General features: G+C 38.1%; 2 protein-coding genes across 2 annotated transcripts in view; one reads left to right on the forward strand and one right to left on the reverse strand.

Annotated features, from left to right (window-relative positions):
- LOC135475266 (integrator complex subunit 8-like) overlaps positions 1 to 6,812 on the reverse strand; it is a 28,168-nt gene extending 21,356 nt beyond the window's left edge. Inside the window, exons 1-9 of the mRNA XM_064755101.1 lie at positions 6,647 to 6,812; positions 5,695 to 5,820; positions 4,187 to 4,295; positions 3,421 to 3,567; positions 2,820 to 2,885; positions 2,170 to 2,230; positions 1,527 to 1,700; positions 722 to 814; positions 367 to 516 (exon numbers count right to left, since the gene is read on the reverse strand). Coding sequence (XP_064611171.1) covers positions 367 to 516; positions 722 to 814; positions 1,527 to 1,700; positions 2,170 to 2,230; positions 2,820 to 2,885; positions 3,421 to 3,567; positions 4,187 to 4,295; positions 5,695 to 5,820; positions 6,647 to 6,767 — 1,047 coding nt within the window. The 5' untranslated portion in view covers positions 6,768 to 6,812. The remainder of the gene's footprint in view (positions 1 to 366; positions 517 to 721; positions 815 to 1,526; positions 1,701 to 2,169; positions 2,231 to 2,819; positions 2,886 to 3,420; positions 3,568 to 4,186; positions 4,296 to 5,694; positions 5,821 to 6,646) is intronic.
- A 181-nt stretch (positions 6,813 to 6,993) lies between these two features.
- LOC135475462 (uncharacterized) lies at positions 6,994 to 15,057 on the forward strand. The gene is made up of 7 exons (XM_064755371.1): positions 6,994 to 7,399; positions 7,921 to 8,058; positions 9,588 to 9,792; positions 11,816 to 12,005; positions 12,877 to 12,925; positions 13,578 to 13,780; positions 14,118 to 15,057. The coding sequence occupies exons 1-7, from the start codon at positions 7,274 to 7,276 to the stop codon at positions 14,425 to 14,427; spliced, it is 1,221 nt and encodes a 406-aa protein (XP_064611441.1). The 5' UTR covers positions 6,994 to 7,273; the 3' UTR covers positions 14,428 to 15,057.
- The last annotated feature ends 4,890 nt before the right edge of the window (positions 15,058 to 19,947 follow it).

Here is a 19,947-nt window from a genome sequence, read left to right on the forward strand (position 1 = left end):
TCAATTAAATAAATTATAGAGGATGGCTGTGGGACATCAGACAGCACAATGACACGAAGTCCTCTCCAACATTGTTAGGCAGAGATGAAAAACTGAACACAATCACAAAGCCCACCACCAAGGCACGGCCTGAAATGTGGCATTTTTTAATCTGTCAAAAGGGTCTGAGAAGAAATGGGTGAGGGGAGATCTCAAATGACAACATTTTTATATTTTTGTGTTATTTGCGTACATTGAAATGGTGAAACTGACAGCTTTGAATATGACCAAATTATGCACCTTGAGAGCCATACAGAGAGATACTATTATGTATCAGAGGACTGATGAAGCCAGAAGAGCTGGATTTGATCTCTCATCTAGTATTACCTTGAAGAATTGTCTCTTGGATGCCTCTGCCTGTTCAATCAGTGACATTTGACCACTCACTTCCTGAGATACTGCCTGTAAGGTACTACATGCCGTGCTGTAACCCTTTAACCTAGACAACTCCAATCCTACAAATACTGGTGCTTTTATCTGAAACATATCAAGTATACATTTCAAAAAAAAAAAAAAAAAAAAAGGCATCAATGATTCAGCATGTTCAGCAACAAAACAAATTCTGCCACAAAAGAAAAGCAACAACAAAAAAACAGGTATGTATGAAGTGCTTAAAATGTTTTCTTTAGTAGGGAAAAAAGTATTAAATATATATAAATGTTTAATTGTTTTGCATACTTACTGTTTCAAAAAGACATTTGGCTTGATTAAAATATTCATTTGCTTTTCTGTAATTCTCTTGATAAAAATAGAATGCTCCCAGGTCGTAATATATCTGAAATGGATGAATATCAGACAAGCAAATTATTAAGAGAGTGGCCTTCGTGCCTACTTTTCTTAGAGCTCCACTCTTTTAATAATGAAGAATTTCTACTTAACGGTTTTCACTTTCAGCAAACCAAAAAGTGCTTAAGATCTTGTACACATGTTGCAAAATATTGACTTAATGAATCAATAGTTTTAATATATTTCACAGCCGCTACTTCTGCTTTTTAGTAGAAATCTTTGGCAAGTAGGGAATTAAATAATTTCTTTTGAATATGCTGTATACACTTGTTCTATTCAATCCAGTGGTAACAGACTGCTAACATAGACAACAAACTATTGACAGAAACCAAGTGCTAACAGCAGGCCAGATAATGTGAATTATACATCCACACCCTCTAAGTTTCAATATGAACAGCTTAATACCAATATTAATAAAATGTTACAGAATTTTGACTATTTTCAGTCCAAGGGAAAAAACATCTCTGACCAATTTTCACCTGTTACTTTTGGCAAATCTTCAAAAGACCGATTCCTCCAAAACTTAAGATAAATATATCAATGATTAATTTCTTGCAGGGATTTTTCCACATGACAGATTTTGCCTAACCTATTATTCGCTCTGCCAAGGTAGATTCTGCATAAGCGACACAACAAACTATATAAAGACAGGTATAAATAAAGTAGCAAAAATATAGTTTGGGGCCAGAAGAGAGCCATACCTGACATTTGAGCTCATCAAAGGGCACCATTATGCCCTTTTCCCAGTTATGAGTGACCTCCTGCGTCTTCTCATTGAGCATGCCCAGACTGTGGAGGGTGGGCACTCGTAAGGGGCGACCGCACTGGGCACATCGCTCGAGCACCTTCAGGGAGGCTGCCTGCTGCTCCTTACACTGAAAAGTAGATACAGTTAGTGCATTTATTTGATTCTTATTCTATGCCACAATTAGAATCTTTCACATTTAGTGGTCAGTTTACAGCAGGAGGAAACCAGTGTTGCTGGGTAAAACCACCACCTTTTCACAAGTTACTGTTGAGCTTTCATAAGAGTGATGTACAAAAATGTACATGTACATCTTATCAGTGGTCCTTCAGAAAAATTAGACTGTGACACATAGGCCTCAATGAGAAATCATTGTCATCAAAGCCCTGCTTAAATTTCATGGTAGGCTTGATGGTCCATATTGATAATGCTGGGATGCCAGCAATCTTTTACTGAGCTTTTGTACTTTAATTTTATCCTAAAAAACAATTTTGGATTGAATAGGTAATTTTGGATTTTATTTTCAATGGTCTTTCCACTGATGCTTACATATTTTGGGGGGAAATTCTTTAACTTTAACGGTAGCTATATTCACTTACAGCCTTCACGATTGCCTCATTAGCAGCCATGGCTGCAATGTTCTGTTCTACAACAGCTGGTCTGTAACACAAAACACAACATTTAAATTCTTGATCACCACTGTACCTCAAATAAAATATCTGGGAAATGTGACACCGGTCACAAGAAATATAACAACTTGCAGGAAGCTCTAGATAAGATACCTGCATCAGTCTTGGCTTTTTACATAATTTGGCAAATGTTTCCACAAAACTAAGACAATTTCTTCCCAGTGTGTTGATGTATAAAATAATGGTCGTTGTTCCTCGTTGGATGATGTAATTTTTTTTATAAATGAATCTCAGCAATAAAAATTAATTTCAAATTTAATATTATGCATTTATAAAAGTAGAAAAAAAAACAAGAAAACACAAAATCGTATAAACAAATTTGCAAACACTGACTTGCACTTGTACAGTTTTGCGAAGGATAAATACTTTCTGCACACGTTCTATAACTTTTGTACACCTCTAATCTCAACCTTACTTTGGCAAGATTTATCCCCCTTTAGTCCCTTTCACAATAATTTTAGTTGCAGCAACATAAACTGGAACATCATTCAGATAAATGTACTCTTAACCGATCATAATTATTTTACTAATAGAGCGAATTCATTAAACAAAGCACATACCCTTGGAAAAAGCCAGTTTTGGCAACTTTTGCAGGAAAACTGTCTCTGACTATCGACTTCAGACTCCTGAAATACAAAACAATAACATCACTTTGAAATGAGCAAGCAGACAAGAATTTTCACATTTCATCTATTCTTAATTGATGAAAATCTTGAGCCTTACATACAGAACACGTCTATCTTCGATACTATGGGTCACTAATTCAGGCATAAAGGAACTCTGTGTCTCAATAAATTGCTTCATGTACCTTTCTGTCATCAACAGAATGACACTTTATAAAATACTGATTACTCACATTATTAATGATTATCAATAAAACTAGAATGATATGACAAATCATACGTATTACTTTATAGATTTTTAATTATAAACAGCTTGAAAATGTTCAAAACAAAACAAATGAAATGTTTCAAATAAAACAAGCAAAATGCTTCAAACAAAACAAACGAAATATTTCAAACAGACCAAATGTTTCAAACAAAACTAACCAAACTGATAATGATGTGTAAAGGCATAACTCTGCAGTATCATGTATCAACATTGAAGGTTTATGACAATACAGCTACAATACAGCAAGGTTTAGCATAGCTTTTTACAAACCATCTGTGGTACAGCTGTATGGCAAACAGAGCTTCGTCCGACAGTCCATCTATTCCATCAACGGCAGACTTTTTCAGTTCATAGTCTCCACCCACGCAGATCCTCATCAGCTCAGACAGCAGTGACTGAACCAAAGGTAAAGGCACTCTGCAAACCATCAAAACACAGCATAACATAGGCACACTTGTCAAATAAACACAAAAGAACTTCACTCATTCCTCAACTGTTTCGCATTTAAAAGAGTATCTTTCACTGCGATTTATGTACATTTTTAATTTGACTTTTGAGACAAAACTACACTGGTTGGATTGGTCATTTTCAGAGCTTCACAAAAAGTATAATTTTATCAGTCAACACAGGTTAATGCCTTCAGAGTATGCTTGCACAAATGCCTTCCAAGCATGTGCAAAAGTTGAGGAAATACAGCATATCATTAAGTACAAATACCTATATCAAAATCTACATAAAATATTTAAACATTATAAATCTACAAAGTGTTTTATATCAGAAAAAGGTATATACATTTAACAATCTTGCCTGTATGTGATTCAGGTACATGAGCATTGATTTTTGTACATGTAGCTGAAACAAAACCTAAACATTAATTGTCAAGAACCTTCAGAAAGCATGTTCCCATCAAGTACTCAATATGAAACCACCTATGTGTAAAGTCATCATACAGAAAACATATTAAAATGACACTCAAGCCCATCTGTTAATGTCTGTGTGTTTGTTATGCACATCCAAACATGCTGTTACATCTTACCCATTTTCTAAGTATGATAAATCCCATTTCAAGTAAGCAGCTACCTTCAGCGCCAAGATCCGTAACGCTTGGATCTTCTTGTTTTCTTTAACCTGCTGTTTATTATCAACTGTAAGCGAGAAAAAAAAAATTATGGCCACTATAACAACCATTTCTGACTTAAAAAAGATGTTCATTCCTGCAGAAACCAAGAACAGCCTATAAGTCAATGCCACTTAGGCAATGTTGTCGCTATACCAAGTTAAACATAACATGAACATAACATGAAGGCTGCAAAGTTTCCTGCATATTTTTCCAATATCTTTGAAGATTTTTGACTGAAACTTTGCACATGGGAATAGTGTTATTTAAGTTACAGCTTGTGTTGATTTAAGAATGATTTCTGATTTTCTTAAGTGTTTTGCTGATTTTTTTTTTTTTTTTCATTTTCTTGGGAGGAGGGGGGAGGCATTTTTTTGGACATGCCAATTTTACTTATTTCACAGTTTTCCACACTTTTTATGTTATGTGTTAACGTATTTCATTGAAAATTGGTGTACATGTACTTCTTTATTATGATATTACACATAACGAATGTAAGTTGGGTGTGGATTTATTATTGTAAAGCTTTTGTCGAATTATACTGTAACAAAAACCGATGTAGTGTTTCCCTTGAGGATCATACTCTGGACAATTTTCTATAACTGAAGTTGTAAGCATACATGTTCGTATGAATTTGTCACATGTTTTAGTTAGGGTAGAAAGTACAGTAACCTGTATTCTATCATTTGGAATGTTCCATATTTTTCTCTTAAGGATGATCAGGAACTGATTCAAAACTGTGGACGTATTGTGCAAAATGTTGGTTTTCTTCTGTTTTGAATGACTTACACAAGCAATCAGTTTACTTTTCTATATGTGCATATATGGCATACTACATGTAGAGTGTATCAACCTGGCTGTAAGCACATAAACTAGTGAGTCATTCAATCCATGGTCCAGACAACCCAATGACCCCTGACCTATGTTGTGATCTCAGCAGTAAGGTGTCCCTATAGGCTAGTAAATGTATACATATATATTATACATGGCTACTTTGCCTTATCATAATATCCAAGCACAAGAAATGGCCATGCAGAGTTACAAAGAGCAGCTAATTCTAATCCTTCAATCTCTTAATCCCTCTTTCATACCTTTAATTAGGATAATCCCCTTACTGTAGATCACATGGATTATGAGCTTCAGCAAGCATTATTCAGTAGCCCACACAAAGACTGTCCCACAATATTCTCTTACAAGTTATGCTGGGCTTTTTTGACTACCAAAAAGTGGCCCCAAAAAGTACAATGACAGCTGATACATATTAACTGGTACATGTAGCTGGATGATGACAGAGAAATGGAAAAAAATATCAACTTACATGCATATCTACATGTATCAAATACCAACCATCTTTGATTGCGATGAAAAGGCAGTCAATTATGATACTGTTATAATCAGCCATCTTTTATACTGACATTTGATCTTACCCAAACTCGCCTCTGGTTTCCAGTCTGAGAAACCATTATTTGGCTGCCCATTCCCCGAGTACAGGTTAGCCACATGGACATCTGCTTGCTGAATGAATTGAACTATCAACTGTGAAGCTGTGGGATCTGAAAGTACAAAGTACAGCAGCAAATGCATGTAGTAAATAAATAGTAGAAATTAATGAGCAATCAGAAATAAAGTGATTAATATTGAAATATGTACACACACTTCCAAATGAGCTGGTCTCAATATATTTACAAGTCAAAATGTAAACTGATAAAACAGCAATGACCAAAATAACCAAGAATACAGCATTTTATTGAGTATAAAGTACTTTATTGAGAAATATGTGATTGCCAAGTTACTGTTTTTGTTTTCAGTTGCTAGTGGAAATCCATCATGCACTTGTCACCAGTTTGCTTTGAATACAGGCCTAGAAGTCACACACAGCCTGGATGAACAAGTGAAAACTACAATTAAAATCAGAAGTTACGAATGACTTGATTTGTGGGAACATTGTTTTTGGTCGAACATCCCAACATCACATCTCAGGGTACTGGAATGCCATAGAGTCATGAGTCAGGAGAATGCACCAAACCATTATAGTTATAATACACTATACTGTATGTTGTGGCAACTAGCACCAGATGACTGCTGTGCTTGAAGGTCCTTCACCCAACTTTTTAACTTGAGGCTCAAGTTGTTCCTACCTTTTCTTCTCAACACGTTGTCACGTGAAGTTTGTCTGGATATTTCTATATAAAGGTTATCAGAAAACGCAGGGAAGTATCATTTACCAGACACCATAACAAATGCGTTGTATTTAATTATTCATTGGTGTTGCCGTGCCTCTTCCCATAACTAAAAATCAACACTACTCTGCATGGGACAGGATAGCCTGGAAAATGGACTGTCGTCGTGCTACACTTCCCTGACAGTTTGTCAGCTTACCACTGGATTCGTCGGATAAGTGGTTTTCCAAAAGGTTTTCGTTCAGGAGAAATTCAAACCAAGAAACTGCAGGCATATGAGCAGGGCCGCTAGCATTCAGACGGGGGAAAGTCTCCGACATGGTTGAGCATTCTTTCAGGTCCGATGTTCGTTGTCTTGGGACACTTTCAGCCTTTCCGCCGAGTGCGGCAACATACACCACAGTCACAGGCGCCTCTAATACCACGAGCTGCGCATATCACTCAACACGGGCACGCGTGTCGCAGGGAAATTTAGCTCGTAAGAATAAGGTAACACTAAAGAGTTCCACTTCCGCTTGTGTTTATGGCAAATGGCCAGACGAAATGTCTGTGTGCATGTTACTTGTCAAAAGTATGGCAACTCTCATCAATGTCAGCTGTAAACTGCGAACCCGCAAGTAGTTTTGTAGCCCACAATGCCCGAGTGATGGCTGGACAGTTGTTATCGTTGCAAACTGTTCCGTGCAGTCAGTGTACATTTGGGTCTTAAAACATGTAGATGTTCGATGTTGAAGTCGAAGTAAATGACTGCAAACAGTTTTCAGTTTTAGATAAGATCAGTCAAGTCTGTGCAGTGATGTGTTGTTAAGTGGACGAGATTCACAGCATGGCTGCCATGAAGCCCGAAGCGTCCACTTCAGTGTCCTCATCGCGGATACTGACCAAAGCTGTTGTCAAGAGTAACAGGGATGACAAGAGTAGTGTGGATCTCACCGAATTTCTCTCCTCAGAGGTAGAAAACAGCACACACACTTTCTAACTTTCTGTAGGTTGCGCTGTATCAGCATCAATTCATAATCTCATAAATAAACCCATCTCATATATAGGCCTAAGTAATGTTAAAATCTGACTCCATACAAGCAGTGGAGTAGTGAGAGTTATTGTGGTTATGGTGAAAAAGGCCCAAAATGTGTCAGATATACCATAAGAAACATCCGCTGTTTACACATGTATTAAAACTTCCCTAGCATGAAATGGTATCAACTGAGTGGTCTCAGTAATTAACTAACCTCTTTCTTACCATATTAACTCTCACAGTAGCATTGCCCACTGTGCAGCTAGCTTGTTTATTGTATGGCTCCTTTTTCAAAAGATATTCTATAGTTTTTCTGTATAACAGCTGCAAAAGGTTGCCATTAGATGGAAAACCATTTCAGGTAGAATAGGCCTACCCTACAGATCTGTCCTGCTACAGGTTTTGCACCACTTCTGACTAAATTAACTGTTTTTGTTAAATCTTGTTTCCATTTTAAGTACGAGAGCTGCATGATGTGTCAGGGATTTTACGGGCGTAGTTTTGGTCAACCAGTCTGCAGCACTTGTCACATCTTTCTTTTCATCACTGACATCAACAAAGATGAGGAAGGTGAAGGTGGAGAGGAATATAAAGAGGTAAACATACATCAAAGGAAATTTTTCCGTGAGGGTTAAATGCCATACATATTGACTCAGATATAAAGAGGTTGAATATATAGAAGTAACCCGTGTGGCATGAATCATCATGCTGAATTATCTTAATTCACTTTTCACCAAAGCCATCTTAATGGTATTCACACTTGACTATGTGTTCTAGTTGATAGCCGTATTGACAGTGGACAATTGAAGAAAAGTAATCAGGTGTCAGTCAGAATGAATTTTAAAGGTATTAAATTTAGTTCTTATACAAATGGAAAATTGCGTTGTGACAAAATTTTGCACCGGCGGTGTGAGGCTAAAGTGAACAAAAGAGAAATGACAGGAAGTTATGCAGAAAGGTCTTCCAGCAACCTAAAGATGGTTGTGGGTTTCTCCCTGTCTCTGCCCGGTTTCCTCCAACCATAATGCTTGCTGTTGTCGTACAAGTTAAATATTTTGAGTAAGGCATAAAACACCATTCAAATAAATAAATCCTAAGCTCAAAGAATGAGTGAGTGCTTGGAGTTTAACTTCGCACTTAACAATTTTTCAATCATATGACGACGATATTCCTTGTTGCAGGACAGATTTCCACTACTCTTTTATCTAATGCTGCTTCTCTGGAGTGCCTCACCGAAGGCAAGTAAGCTGACCCGCCCGAGCCATTAGACTGATACGGGTCGTTGCACTATCCCCTCTCATGCTGAACGCCAAGCAAGGAAGTTACAACTTCCTCTTTTAAGGTCTTAGGTGTGACTCAACCCAGGATTGACCCTGGTTCTACCGCTCCTGTAGCAGATGCTCTACCAACTGTGCTATCAGGGTTTAAGCTCAAACCGGTTTAAGCTCAAAGAGAATTTTGGGAGCTACCACTGAGTAAATGACATCAGTAGAGGAATAGTTTAGAATTTATAATTTCATGGTTGAAGAAAACTCAACCCTATGTGAGAATCTGGCCAAACATCTGAATCTGAATATTATCTCTTCCATCCATCCATGGTCGCCGTACATTGATCATCGCTACAGCTTACATGTACAGCTGTCAGTGGCCTTTTACCGTATTTTTGAACGTGGCTCAGTTGGTTAGCGTGCTAGCTCAGTGTAATGACCCAGGAGCCTATCACCAATGTGGTTGCTACGAGCAAGTCCAGCTCATCCTGACCTCCTCTCCGACCGTACTTGGGGAGGTCTGCCAGCAGCCTGCAAATGGTTGTGGGGTTCTGCGGGCTCTGCCAGGTTTCTTCCCACCATAATGCTAGCTGTAAAATACCAATCAAATAAATAAAATGTATTTTTGAAAGATCCTTCCCCTTTACACATAGAATGTGCTTGAATTCCAACAAAATCATGTACCTCCAGGTCTGGGTTAGCAGAAAGCTGTTTCTGACCACTCAGGTACACGCCAGTAGGAGATCCAGATCATTGATCCTATGTGAAGGATGTATTGGAAGGATTGAAGCACACAGTACTGTTGAATTTACAATGTAATATTTCATGTACCTTCAGATTTGAGTTTGTGTTTACAGAAAGCTGATTCTGACGACTCGGGTAATGAGGAGCCTGACATGGCTGCAGATTTCTACATGAAGCCTGAGAGTCGCTCCAAGGTCCTTCGTTCCGGCTCTCACAAGATGGACAAGCTGGCAGAAAGGATAAGCTCCCTGACCATTCCCAGAGACACGGAAAAAGAAGCAGTACCCGAGGGTCTGGTGGACTCGCTACCCCCTGAAGGTATAGATGTATATGATATTCACACATGCACAGTACTAATCAAGCTTAGAGGGACATACCGCCAAAAGAAATTCAGAATATTGGCCTCCCAATATTTGCTGAAAAATGTCAGTTATGAGAATTATAAGGGGAAATCCACTGTCAGCCCGATGAGATAACACGCCAATGAGGCAGCGCCAAGATTCTTACAATGCAGCGTTCGCTCGTAGATCGCACATGTAATTAATATGATAGAGTGAAAGCTAATTATAAGTGTAGTAAACCAAATACGAAATAACTTCATATCTGGCTTGATTAAAACAAAACATTGTCTTGGTCATTTTATAGCAACTGTTCTCTGCGTGCATCAAACAGCGATTACTTTGCGACTACCCAAGCATTTTTAGTGCGATCATATTTTTAGTGCGCGCATACAAGCTGTGATTACACTGCATGTATTTTCATGGTCCTTTGTTGTCTGAATGTCTAGACTATGTAGTATGAGATTCACTAGAGTCCATCAGCGATTGTATAATGTAAGGAGGTCCATTCTTGTATGTGTATGGCATCTTTATAAAGGATGATAGCAACGAAAACGCTCAGAGCATGACAAAATACTTACCAGACACAGTAATAATCTAAATATGTATGATCACTGGGTGGTCTCTGTGTGTTTGAAAATTATAAACAAATACACGTAAGCCAAATCGGGCCTATGATTTCAAGTTTCTGAAAACCAAGATTATCTGAGCTTTTTTCAGTTTCTTCCATGGATGAATGAAGACTGGGATTAACTTGCGGGATGTGTGCTGAATTTTTATCCCCAGTGTGAAAGTTGAAGCCATTCTCATGCATAATCCAGCAACAGTTGTGTACGTTGTTATAATTGGTCAATACAAACAAACCAATTTTTATTGGTCAATACAAACAAACCAATTATAATTGGTCAATGCAAACAAACCAATCATTATGAAATTGCACGCAAGAAATGCGCAAGGGTTTTTTTTTTTGTTGTAACCTTTATGGGCGGATGAGAAGGGTGGGTTTGCTTAAAGAACAGGAAAGAGCTACACGTGTATATGTATATAAGATAGCTGAGCTTCCTATACATATATCTGCCATCTGCACTCATTGCCTGTCATTGCATCACATCAAATAACCGAACTGTGTGTCAAATTTGACTCATGCCCTTTATTTTCTTCTTTACAGCATCACATACATGCTGGTAATAGCATTGTTCTGGGAATGTGGGCTGCACTCTAATTATACTCTGTACATGTGCATGTATGTACATAGAACTTTTCTGCAGGTGTCTGGGTTAAATCGCTTTGGTGACCTAATGGTTAGAACATCCGTCTCAAAGCTGGAAGACCTTGGATCAAACCCAGGTCTAGTCATACCAAAGACTTTAAAAATGGTACTTGTTGATCCTTTGCTCGGTGCTCAGCACTTACAGCTCAGGGCCAGGAAACAGGATTGAGTTGGGAGACATGAGACATGACCATGCCCTTCCATAAGTAGAGATAGTGAGTCAGTGTTTGGGGTTTAACATCGTACTTAACAATTTTTCAGTCATATGACGACGAAGGAATCCCTAGAGTGGATGTAATGTGCCTCCTTGTTGCAGGACGGATTTCCATTGCTCTTTTATCTAGTGCTGCTTCACTGAGACTACTTACCGAAGACAAGTAAGCCGCCCTGCCCGAGCCATTATACTGATACAGGTCAACCAGTTGTTGCACTTCATGCTGAAAGCCAAGCGAGGAAGTTACAACTTCCCCTGTAAAGGTCTTAGGTGTGACTCGACCCAGGATTGACCCTGGATCTACTGCTCTCAAAGCGAATGCCATAAGAAGACAAAGTAAAGTACACACACCTAATGACTCCTCGTCATCACATTTTTCACTTGAAATTTAACAAGTGACGTATGAAACATACAAACCTACTCCACCCAAAACCTGAATTGCTGCAGAACTGAAGGAGTTAGATTCTTGATTAGGATGTTAAACACCAACCAAATAAATACATGATGTGTCTGTTGTAGTGCTACTGGTAGTGTTCAATTACCTGGATGATATCTCACTATGGACAGCTGGAAATGTCTGCCAAAGATGGAGGCAGATCTTGGAAGGGGAGACAACTGAGGATCAGTGGAAACACTTCATCTGTCTTAGATGGCCCCTTTTCCGACCTCAGTACAGAGTCAGATGCTGGAGGACTGTCTATGCTAAACTGTAAGTCATGATGATCAAGCACGCATTCATGGGGTATTTGATTGTATTGTTGAGAAAATGGACTGAAATTCACAATTTGTTGTAGTAATGCTATTTTCTGTCGTCTACCCTTCAAATGGCAGATTACCACTCTGCTTGTAAGTTGTAACGTATGAAAAGACATTTAGAGAGCTGTCAGTTAGTAAATTAATTAGGGTGAGCAAGTTTCTATGTCATATGTTGGAAAGTTTGTCAAAAAGTAGTTGGTTTAAGCCTAAGTACTCCGGTTTGTTCCAACCATGAAACTGACTACCATTCTACAAGTAATATGTTCTTGAGTACAGCTTTAAGCAACAATCAAATAAGTAAATATGTTAACAGAAAGCTCATCATGAAAGTAAATATAAATCATAATTGAAGCTAGTATTATTTGTAGTTTTGTAGCTCAGATTCTGAAGGCTCTTTCTCATAGTGTGAGATATTGTTGAAAGAAAAGACAGCACTAAATCAAATGTGTATATACAGTATCCCACATACATGTATCCCAGCAGTCCAATTTTTATTTTTGTGATCTTCTTGTGTCATAGAAATATGGAAGCGTACATTATATTAAGTGAAATCAAGCACATTGAGAAAAACGAAAGTGCTGCCATATTATGAATTTTAACCAATCTGCCACTTGTTACTTCTATAACCCAAGATCACAGCTGTTCCCTCTGATGTCAGCTGAACCCTGTTTTAGATGTTAACCACATGAGCATGTGGTATGACTGATGCAGCATTGTGTTAACCGTTTCTCAAACATGGTGTATCCCAAGTTTCGGGAAATCATTGTTTTTATTAATCATATTTTATGGTGTCAGAGTCTTCATATGATCCTTCTCTGTTGCAGACTTGAGAGCTCCCCGTGTAGGTACTGTTTGGAGAGCATGATGTTACAGGTAAAGAAGCATTACAGAGGCTCACTGCTACTTGTATTTATCCCATAAACGTGACTGAGAACATGTAATAAAGGGGTGGGATAGATACTATATAGCCTCTTTCATGGACAGTGTGGAGAGCTACTTGATAGGCTCACACCGATTCATTGCTAAAAATCAGTCAAACAAAAACTGGACACGTGCCAGACTACTTTCGTTTACTGTGTGACGTTGTCGTCTGCATTGTCATTGAGTGCAAGCATCAGCAGATATGTTGACTCATATCATAGATACACGTACTGTGGGAAAATACTTTGGGAAAATACTTTATCCATTTCAATTCTTGTATATATTAAAGTGGTAAACATTTTTATCAGCTGCACATATTGACTTGCATGCTATGCACTCGTGTCGTTGGGGCTGATTTTCCCTTTGACTCCCCGCGGTCATCCTTTGTCTGATGAACATTGTCGTAAACTCTTTGCAAAATATTAACGACTACTTAGTGTTACTTATATTAATGATAATGTCAGAATTCCAGTCAAACTTGTGTCACTAAATGAAAATCTGGTGTTCTGTGTAGGGTATATTTTATCCTATAATATCGTTATAATTTGTTTAGCAGCGTGGGAATGATGCATATCTTTAACTTTTTGCGTATCATGTTATAAAGAGCACACCCCCTATAGAGGAGAACTCCTGGCGACATCGAAGACTGAGGAGTGAACTTAAGACTCTGCGGACTGACCCCCCAGAGGGCATCCAAGCCACGCCCCTTGACAGGCACTGCTGCCACTGGCAGGCATCAATCACTGGCCCTCAGGGAAGCCCTTACCAAGGAGGACTCTTCTTACTTTACCTGCAGATTCCAGAGAGGTACGTGTAACATCAGAAAAATTCATGTTTCTCTTTGTTTTAATAATGTATGGAATGTGTTATCTTTTTGTTTATTTGAGTAATGTTTTACTCTGGAATAAATTAGTACTTAGGGACATAGCGACCATCAAGGAAACTGGACAGGTATGGTCAAAAGGTACCCTCCTGGTAGACGTTCTGAGGCCATTGGGATTTCTGACTAGTTGTTTGATGCTATAACTTGCATTTTGAAGTAACGTTTAGCTCTTGTTCACTGTAATATTTTCATCAAAGATATTCTGTAGGAATATAAAGTTTAGGTATTATTATTAATATTATTTTTCATTTCTGATTTTAGTTATCCTATGAGGCCTCCCAAAGTGAGATTCATCACAAAAATCTTCCACCCCAATATCAGTCGTCACGGTGATGTAGGGCTGGACTCCATTCACCATAACTGGAGCTTGGCATTAACGATATCCAAAGTTCTGATCAGCATACAGTCTCTGTTAACGGACCCCTACTGTAAAGTGTGCATGGAGCCCTCAATAGGCCAGCTTTTCACAAAACACCGTGCAGAGTTTGACAGGATTGCGCGCTTGTGGACATGGAAGTATGCCATGCATGACTATCTACCACCTTGTGATATTAACCTCACCTGGCTCTAGCTGATCCAAGAGAGTTTCAGCTGGTAGAATATAATCAGACTTCTGTTTTACAACGTGAAATATTCTGTAAATTCTACGTTGTGTAATTAAACTCTTTATATGTTGGATGATGAATGACGTCGATCTGATTTAACTGACAAGGTGGGATGTGGAGAGAGAGCTTTATATCCACTTCCAGAGTTGGTAAAGGGGAGATAAGTAGTCTGGCTAGATAACAGCTTTGGAGGAGTTATTTCCCCTAGTGCTCCTGGACCCAGAATTCAGTCCCTCTTGCCAGAGTGTGTCCGACCTTGAGGAAAATTTGCTGCCATACCTATTTTCCCCAATCAAACACCAAACGGTATGATTGCATTTTTACAACATTTAATCACTCTCAGCTTTATTTAAGTGATATAGCTGTCATTTGTAACATGTTCATAATTTCTATTTTTGTGACCTTGACACTTAGAAGGCCACAGCTTATTAGGAGGTGTGTAAGAGGAGAGCATCAATGAAATATGAATTTACGATGGAATAAATAAACAGGAACATGACACAAAGTAAGGAATATGATCAAAATCATTGTAGCGAATGAAAGTGTTTGGCTACCCATAGTCTTTACATCATCTGTCATTATTGCCATTAACAATTTTTCGGGTTTGTCGGTGTGGTGGGGGGGGAGTGGAGGGGGTATGTGGTAGAGTATTAATAACATGCCTCCTTTGCATGTCATGATGCAGACAATTCGTTTCATGCATTGGTTAGTTTTGTCAGAATGAATTGGAAAAGTCTTCAGATGTCTCATGATACTACTATTCATCCTAAAATCCATTTATAGTTCTGGACATTCATTTTTACACTCAGTGGAGTCCATTACGGAAAATATGGTGCAAGTTTGAAACTACTCCATGTTCTTCAACTACATGAATTTATGACACTCAGACTCATTTCTTATGTTATATTTTCTGACAATTCAAGTTGAGCCTTAAAGACTAATTTATGAACTAACTGTCGTTAATTAAACAACATTTAAAAGTGTTCCAATTCTTTTAACTTGTTGTCTGCCAGAATTCTGATGGTACTATCATGTTTAAAAAACAAGATGTGGCCCATTTTTCAATGATATAGGGGCCTCCGTGGCCAAGGGAGTTAGCATGTCAATAAGGAGCAATGACCCAGTAGTCTCCCACCAGTGTTGTTGCTGTGAGTTCTAGTCTAGCTCATGCTGGCCTCCTCTCTGGCATTATGTTATACAAGACAGATCCGTACCTGTATTATGAAAAGGTACATGTATAGAGCCCATCTAAAATGAAATACAGCTTTCTATGTAAACAGTGTTGTAAGTAATGCTGTACACATGTTGTGCTTAAGTTTCACTTTTAAAGATTTATTATTAATACTGAAATGAAATGAGAGTGTAAAGCTTGCTTGATGCATGTATCTTGAGCTGATATTGAACCATCCATTTATCATGTATGTATATGTATATTCTGATGAAAAGCTGTAAATAGACTTTGTATAGAATCTTTAAAAGCATGTCTTTGTTCATTGCCTATTGTCATTGGAGTCTGTAACATAAAAAATTAAGGTATTATCCAGGAGCAAATTCAAACCTCAGCCTTGGACAGGGAATCTGTAGATTCGTCTGAGCTACCTGTTAATGGAGCTCATGGTTAAGCATTCTTATCATTTGTTGGAGACTACCATTCTTCTACCCATATGGCGTCACTGTTCATATGTATGTCTGTGGTGGGGAAATTTTGTCAGAAGCCACCAAAGATCTGTAGCTTTTGTACGGCACCCAGCTTTCTTCCAGGCATCAAATTACCGGTTATTACCTAACAATGAAATAAATAAGTAAATACGTGTATTATCCGGAATAATTCATGGCGCTATCTATATATTCCAAGCATCTGTGAGAAGAGTTAACTTCATTGTCAAGGCATGTAAACGCATTACCATCCAGTCCTTGTTATATACAACAGTATTAAGTTATCTCTAAAGACATGGCAATAATCTGAAGTAATGTGCTAAAACCTATATACCTATTAATATTAATGTAATACAGATGATCTACATTATTCTGATAATGCTGGATAAGTCTTTTGTTATTTGTGCACGAATGCCACTACAGCAGACTCCCCGAGGAATTCTAGATAAGGCTATTACAAATGCCCAAATGTGTTATGAATGCTACTGCTCTGTAATAACTGGGATGTATCCCAGATTTGCTGCGTTTCTGTTCTGGGTTCATGCAAAGAAGCCAGCATGATTTACTAGTCCTGTCCACGCCTCGGGGTACTTTGTTATATATAGCTCTTTGAGTTATGCTATCATGCTTAGTGCATTGTTCTTTCCTTCAGTGACATATGTACATATATATCCTCCATGACAGAGCGGAGAAAATACACTCAAACAATTATTAATCTGTTAATTTTAATAATTGATGCTAGAATGTATTCTGATAAATATAACACATTTTCTATAAATTCAACAACAGGATTGTATTAGACTAACAGGGGTGTGGTGGATAAAACACGAGTAACTGTTGATTCGTTTGATAATCCATATTACGAGATTCTCATCATATACAGTGCCACTGTTATCTCGAGGATTTATCAAAGCGTAACTTGGGAGGGCTAAAACACCACAAAATCAAGCGTAAAAGGGTTTACGCCTACAGTACAAATATAAAAACAATCCGGAACGGTGCGTCATTCGCTTGTTTCAACTTTATAACCAACACTGGTTAGAAGTTTTAGCTTTGTCATGATTTCTCAGTCGGTTGGGAGGCCGTTTTGTGGCTGGGAGTCTTGGTTCATGCCAAAGTCGAGTAATGTCTGCCCTCAAAAACGGCCAGCATTTTATCTGTGGCCACTAGAAAAACCTTCTGGGGACATCTGGTATTCCAAACAACGTATAGGAATCAACCAATTAACTGCAACTATTGGGAGACTTCGTGCAGAAGCTGGAATAGGCGGGTATCCAACCACTCGCTGAGGGCAACAGCTGTGACGCGACTGTACACCGCATGCGCAGCAGTCCTGTCCGCGAGTACATGTACAAACGCTCAAGCGAAACTTAGAGAAATGCTGCCAACGATATTATTTGTGATCACTCTTTCAGCCAGAGGAGCAGTCCATGAAAAAAAAAAAATCCAACACAAATGCAAATGTAAAGTTTAAGAGATGAGGATACTTTGATCTTCAAAAATGTGCTTTCCAGTGATGACGGTTATACATGTTGCTCTACTCAGTTATATGTTACTAGATTTACATACGGAAATACATATATGGTTGGAAGGCTTTCTTTTTTATTGGCTTTCCGGCTTAATACTTGTACGGGTAGGCCTAATATAGAATCTGTGGATTCAAGTGATTCAATTTTTACTGTGAACTTACCGAATTTCTGAAATGGTTCCTAACTTATGTAGGATTTGTTGAAGGAACCTGCCATACATTTTATGTCCATGATTTCACGTGGTACCGTAGTAAACAGTTGAAATATTCAGCCGATTTTGTTCTTTGTCTGAGCGATATTAACTTGTAGAGTTAGTCGTAAAGTTTTTCAAATTTACCTCATTTTAGTTGTTTTTATTATTATTTTTTCGATCTCTGAGCTTCACTGCATACACAAACCGTTTATCTGCAGGTTATTCGTTCCGGCAATCGGCCTGGCTAAAATATTAGATGAGGCCTTAAAAGATGCTTTTAATTTAGCATTTTCTTTCTGATTTCATATGGAAATATAGCCTACGCGTGTATGTATCTACCTTTGTCAATCTGCAAACAATATCTTTATGTATTATTCAACAAATCTCGTCTGGGCATCCTTTGGGACGGGTGATATTTCTAAAGGCGAGCTTGTACGTAAGCAGTTGGCCAGACTACCCGCACGTTTGTGTTCTGCTATGGTTAACATTGTAGTCCCTTAATTATCAGGATTGCATAGCCTGTCTCAGCAGCTTGTCGGATAGTTGGCGGCGTGCCAAACAACAGTAAATGGGTTCGAATCACCAATGAGGCGTTTGTGGGACAATAGGTTAAGTATAGCCTATAACAGCTAAATGCTACCAACAAACAATATGTTACGCAACAGAACTTCCAAGTGTGGATTCGTGAAAAAAAATCCGCAGTCACAACAATCGTGTGACGTCACAAAATAGTTTAAATTATGTTGAACATGTCGGAATATTATGGTATAATAACAGAATACACTGAAGCATCACTCAGACTTTCTGTTAAAATTAACTGAAGTATGCTACCCGAAAATCTAAAAATGCGGAGTAATTGCCAAAATTTGTAAAATCGCCGAAATTGGTAAAAAAAAATAACTGAATATGTAAAATACGTGTTGCCTGAAAAGGTAAAAGATACACACCCAAGATTGTAAAGGAGCAAACTTAACAAGATTTGTAAAATGACCACGCGTATATGCAAAACTTGACTGCAGATAAAGTGTGTAGTAGTAATTGTTTCCTGTAAGTTACATTATACATCAACTAAAACTGAGGGTACCATATGTATGTTACTGAATGAGATGGGAAAACTTTTGCAGTTTTGGTTAACATGATCACAAAGCCACAGCTATTATGATGTGTAAAATTGGAAAAAGTGTTGGTACACATCAAGTGTGAAATTTGATGAGGTAATACGTATAATGCATTCACACTGTGTCATATCAAATAAAGCCAGAAGTATATCAGATAATGATTTGGGCGGGGAAGGTTTTACATTTTACATCACGATTTTCCCCGCCACAACCGTTTTTAGTATCACAAACGAAAAGAATTTTTTAACTCACATGCATTTGTTTACAACTATTTGTATCAGAATTTATATCTTGGATTCGGTTTAACGCCGTACTCAGGAATTGTCATTTGTACGATGGCATCCATTTTCATGAACCGAGGAAAATGGAGTGCTCGTCGTAAACCACCGACCTTGTGAACTTTTCAACATTTAAAGTACAGATATGTACATCATATTGGAGGTAGACAGGTCTTCGATTTCTGGTTATTGTGTGGTCCTGGTGCATGGCAATGGTAGGCCTACTTTCTCCACATTGACCACAATGACCACAACCATAAGTCGTACACAAGCATGCCTTCATTTCCGTTGCGGTATATATTTCTTTTATTAGTTTATAGAGGCTATACAGGAGATTTGTGAAAACAAATACATAGTGAACTAATCAACTTACATTATTATTATATATTCTGTATAAATGCATTGTAACAGGGTGATATATAAGCGCTATGGATCTTCTTCCGGGATGGACGGAATTTCCTGTTAGGCTAGTGGTATAGTAGCGTGGATTCCAAACCCATAAATCGCTGGTTCTAGTCCCCAACTGGTTAGCTTCATCATACTGTAATATCTTACCGGTACATTATTGCCTGTCAGTAATTATCACTGTCGTTCCTGTGCCGTTTACAGTGTTAAAATTATTCTAAAGTTTTAAAAAGTGACGCGAGCCGCTTTATAAATTTTAGAAATGTTTTTACCGATTTTGAACGGTAAGATGTGCACAGACGAGGCT

The sequence above is a fragment of the Liolophura sinensis genome, chromosome 9 (genome assembly GCF_032854445.1).
Source record: "Liolophura sinensis isolate JHLJ2023 chromosome 9, CUHK_Ljap_v2, whole genome shotgun sequence".
Taxonomy (NCBI): domain Eukaryota; kingdom Metazoa; phylum Mollusca; class Polyplacophora; order Chitonida; family Chitonidae; genus Liolophura; species Liolophura sinensis.

What these genes read in the sequence shown, in the direction of transcription:
- LOC135475462 (XM_064755371.1), top strand. Translation starts at nt 7,274, where the DNA reads ATGGCTGCCATGAAGCCCGAAGCGTCCACTTCAGTGTCCTCATCGCGG. An exon ending in AGGACTGTCTATGCTAAACT is followed by an intron (nt 12,006 to 12,876) that starts GTAAGTCATGAT and finishes TCTCTGTTGCAG; the next exon opens with ACTTGAGAGCTCCCCGTGTA. An exon ending in TGGAGAGCATGATGTTACAG is followed by an intron (nt 12,926 to 13,577) that starts GTAAAGAAGCAT and finishes CATGTTATAAAG; the next exon opens with AGCACACCCCCTATAGAGGA.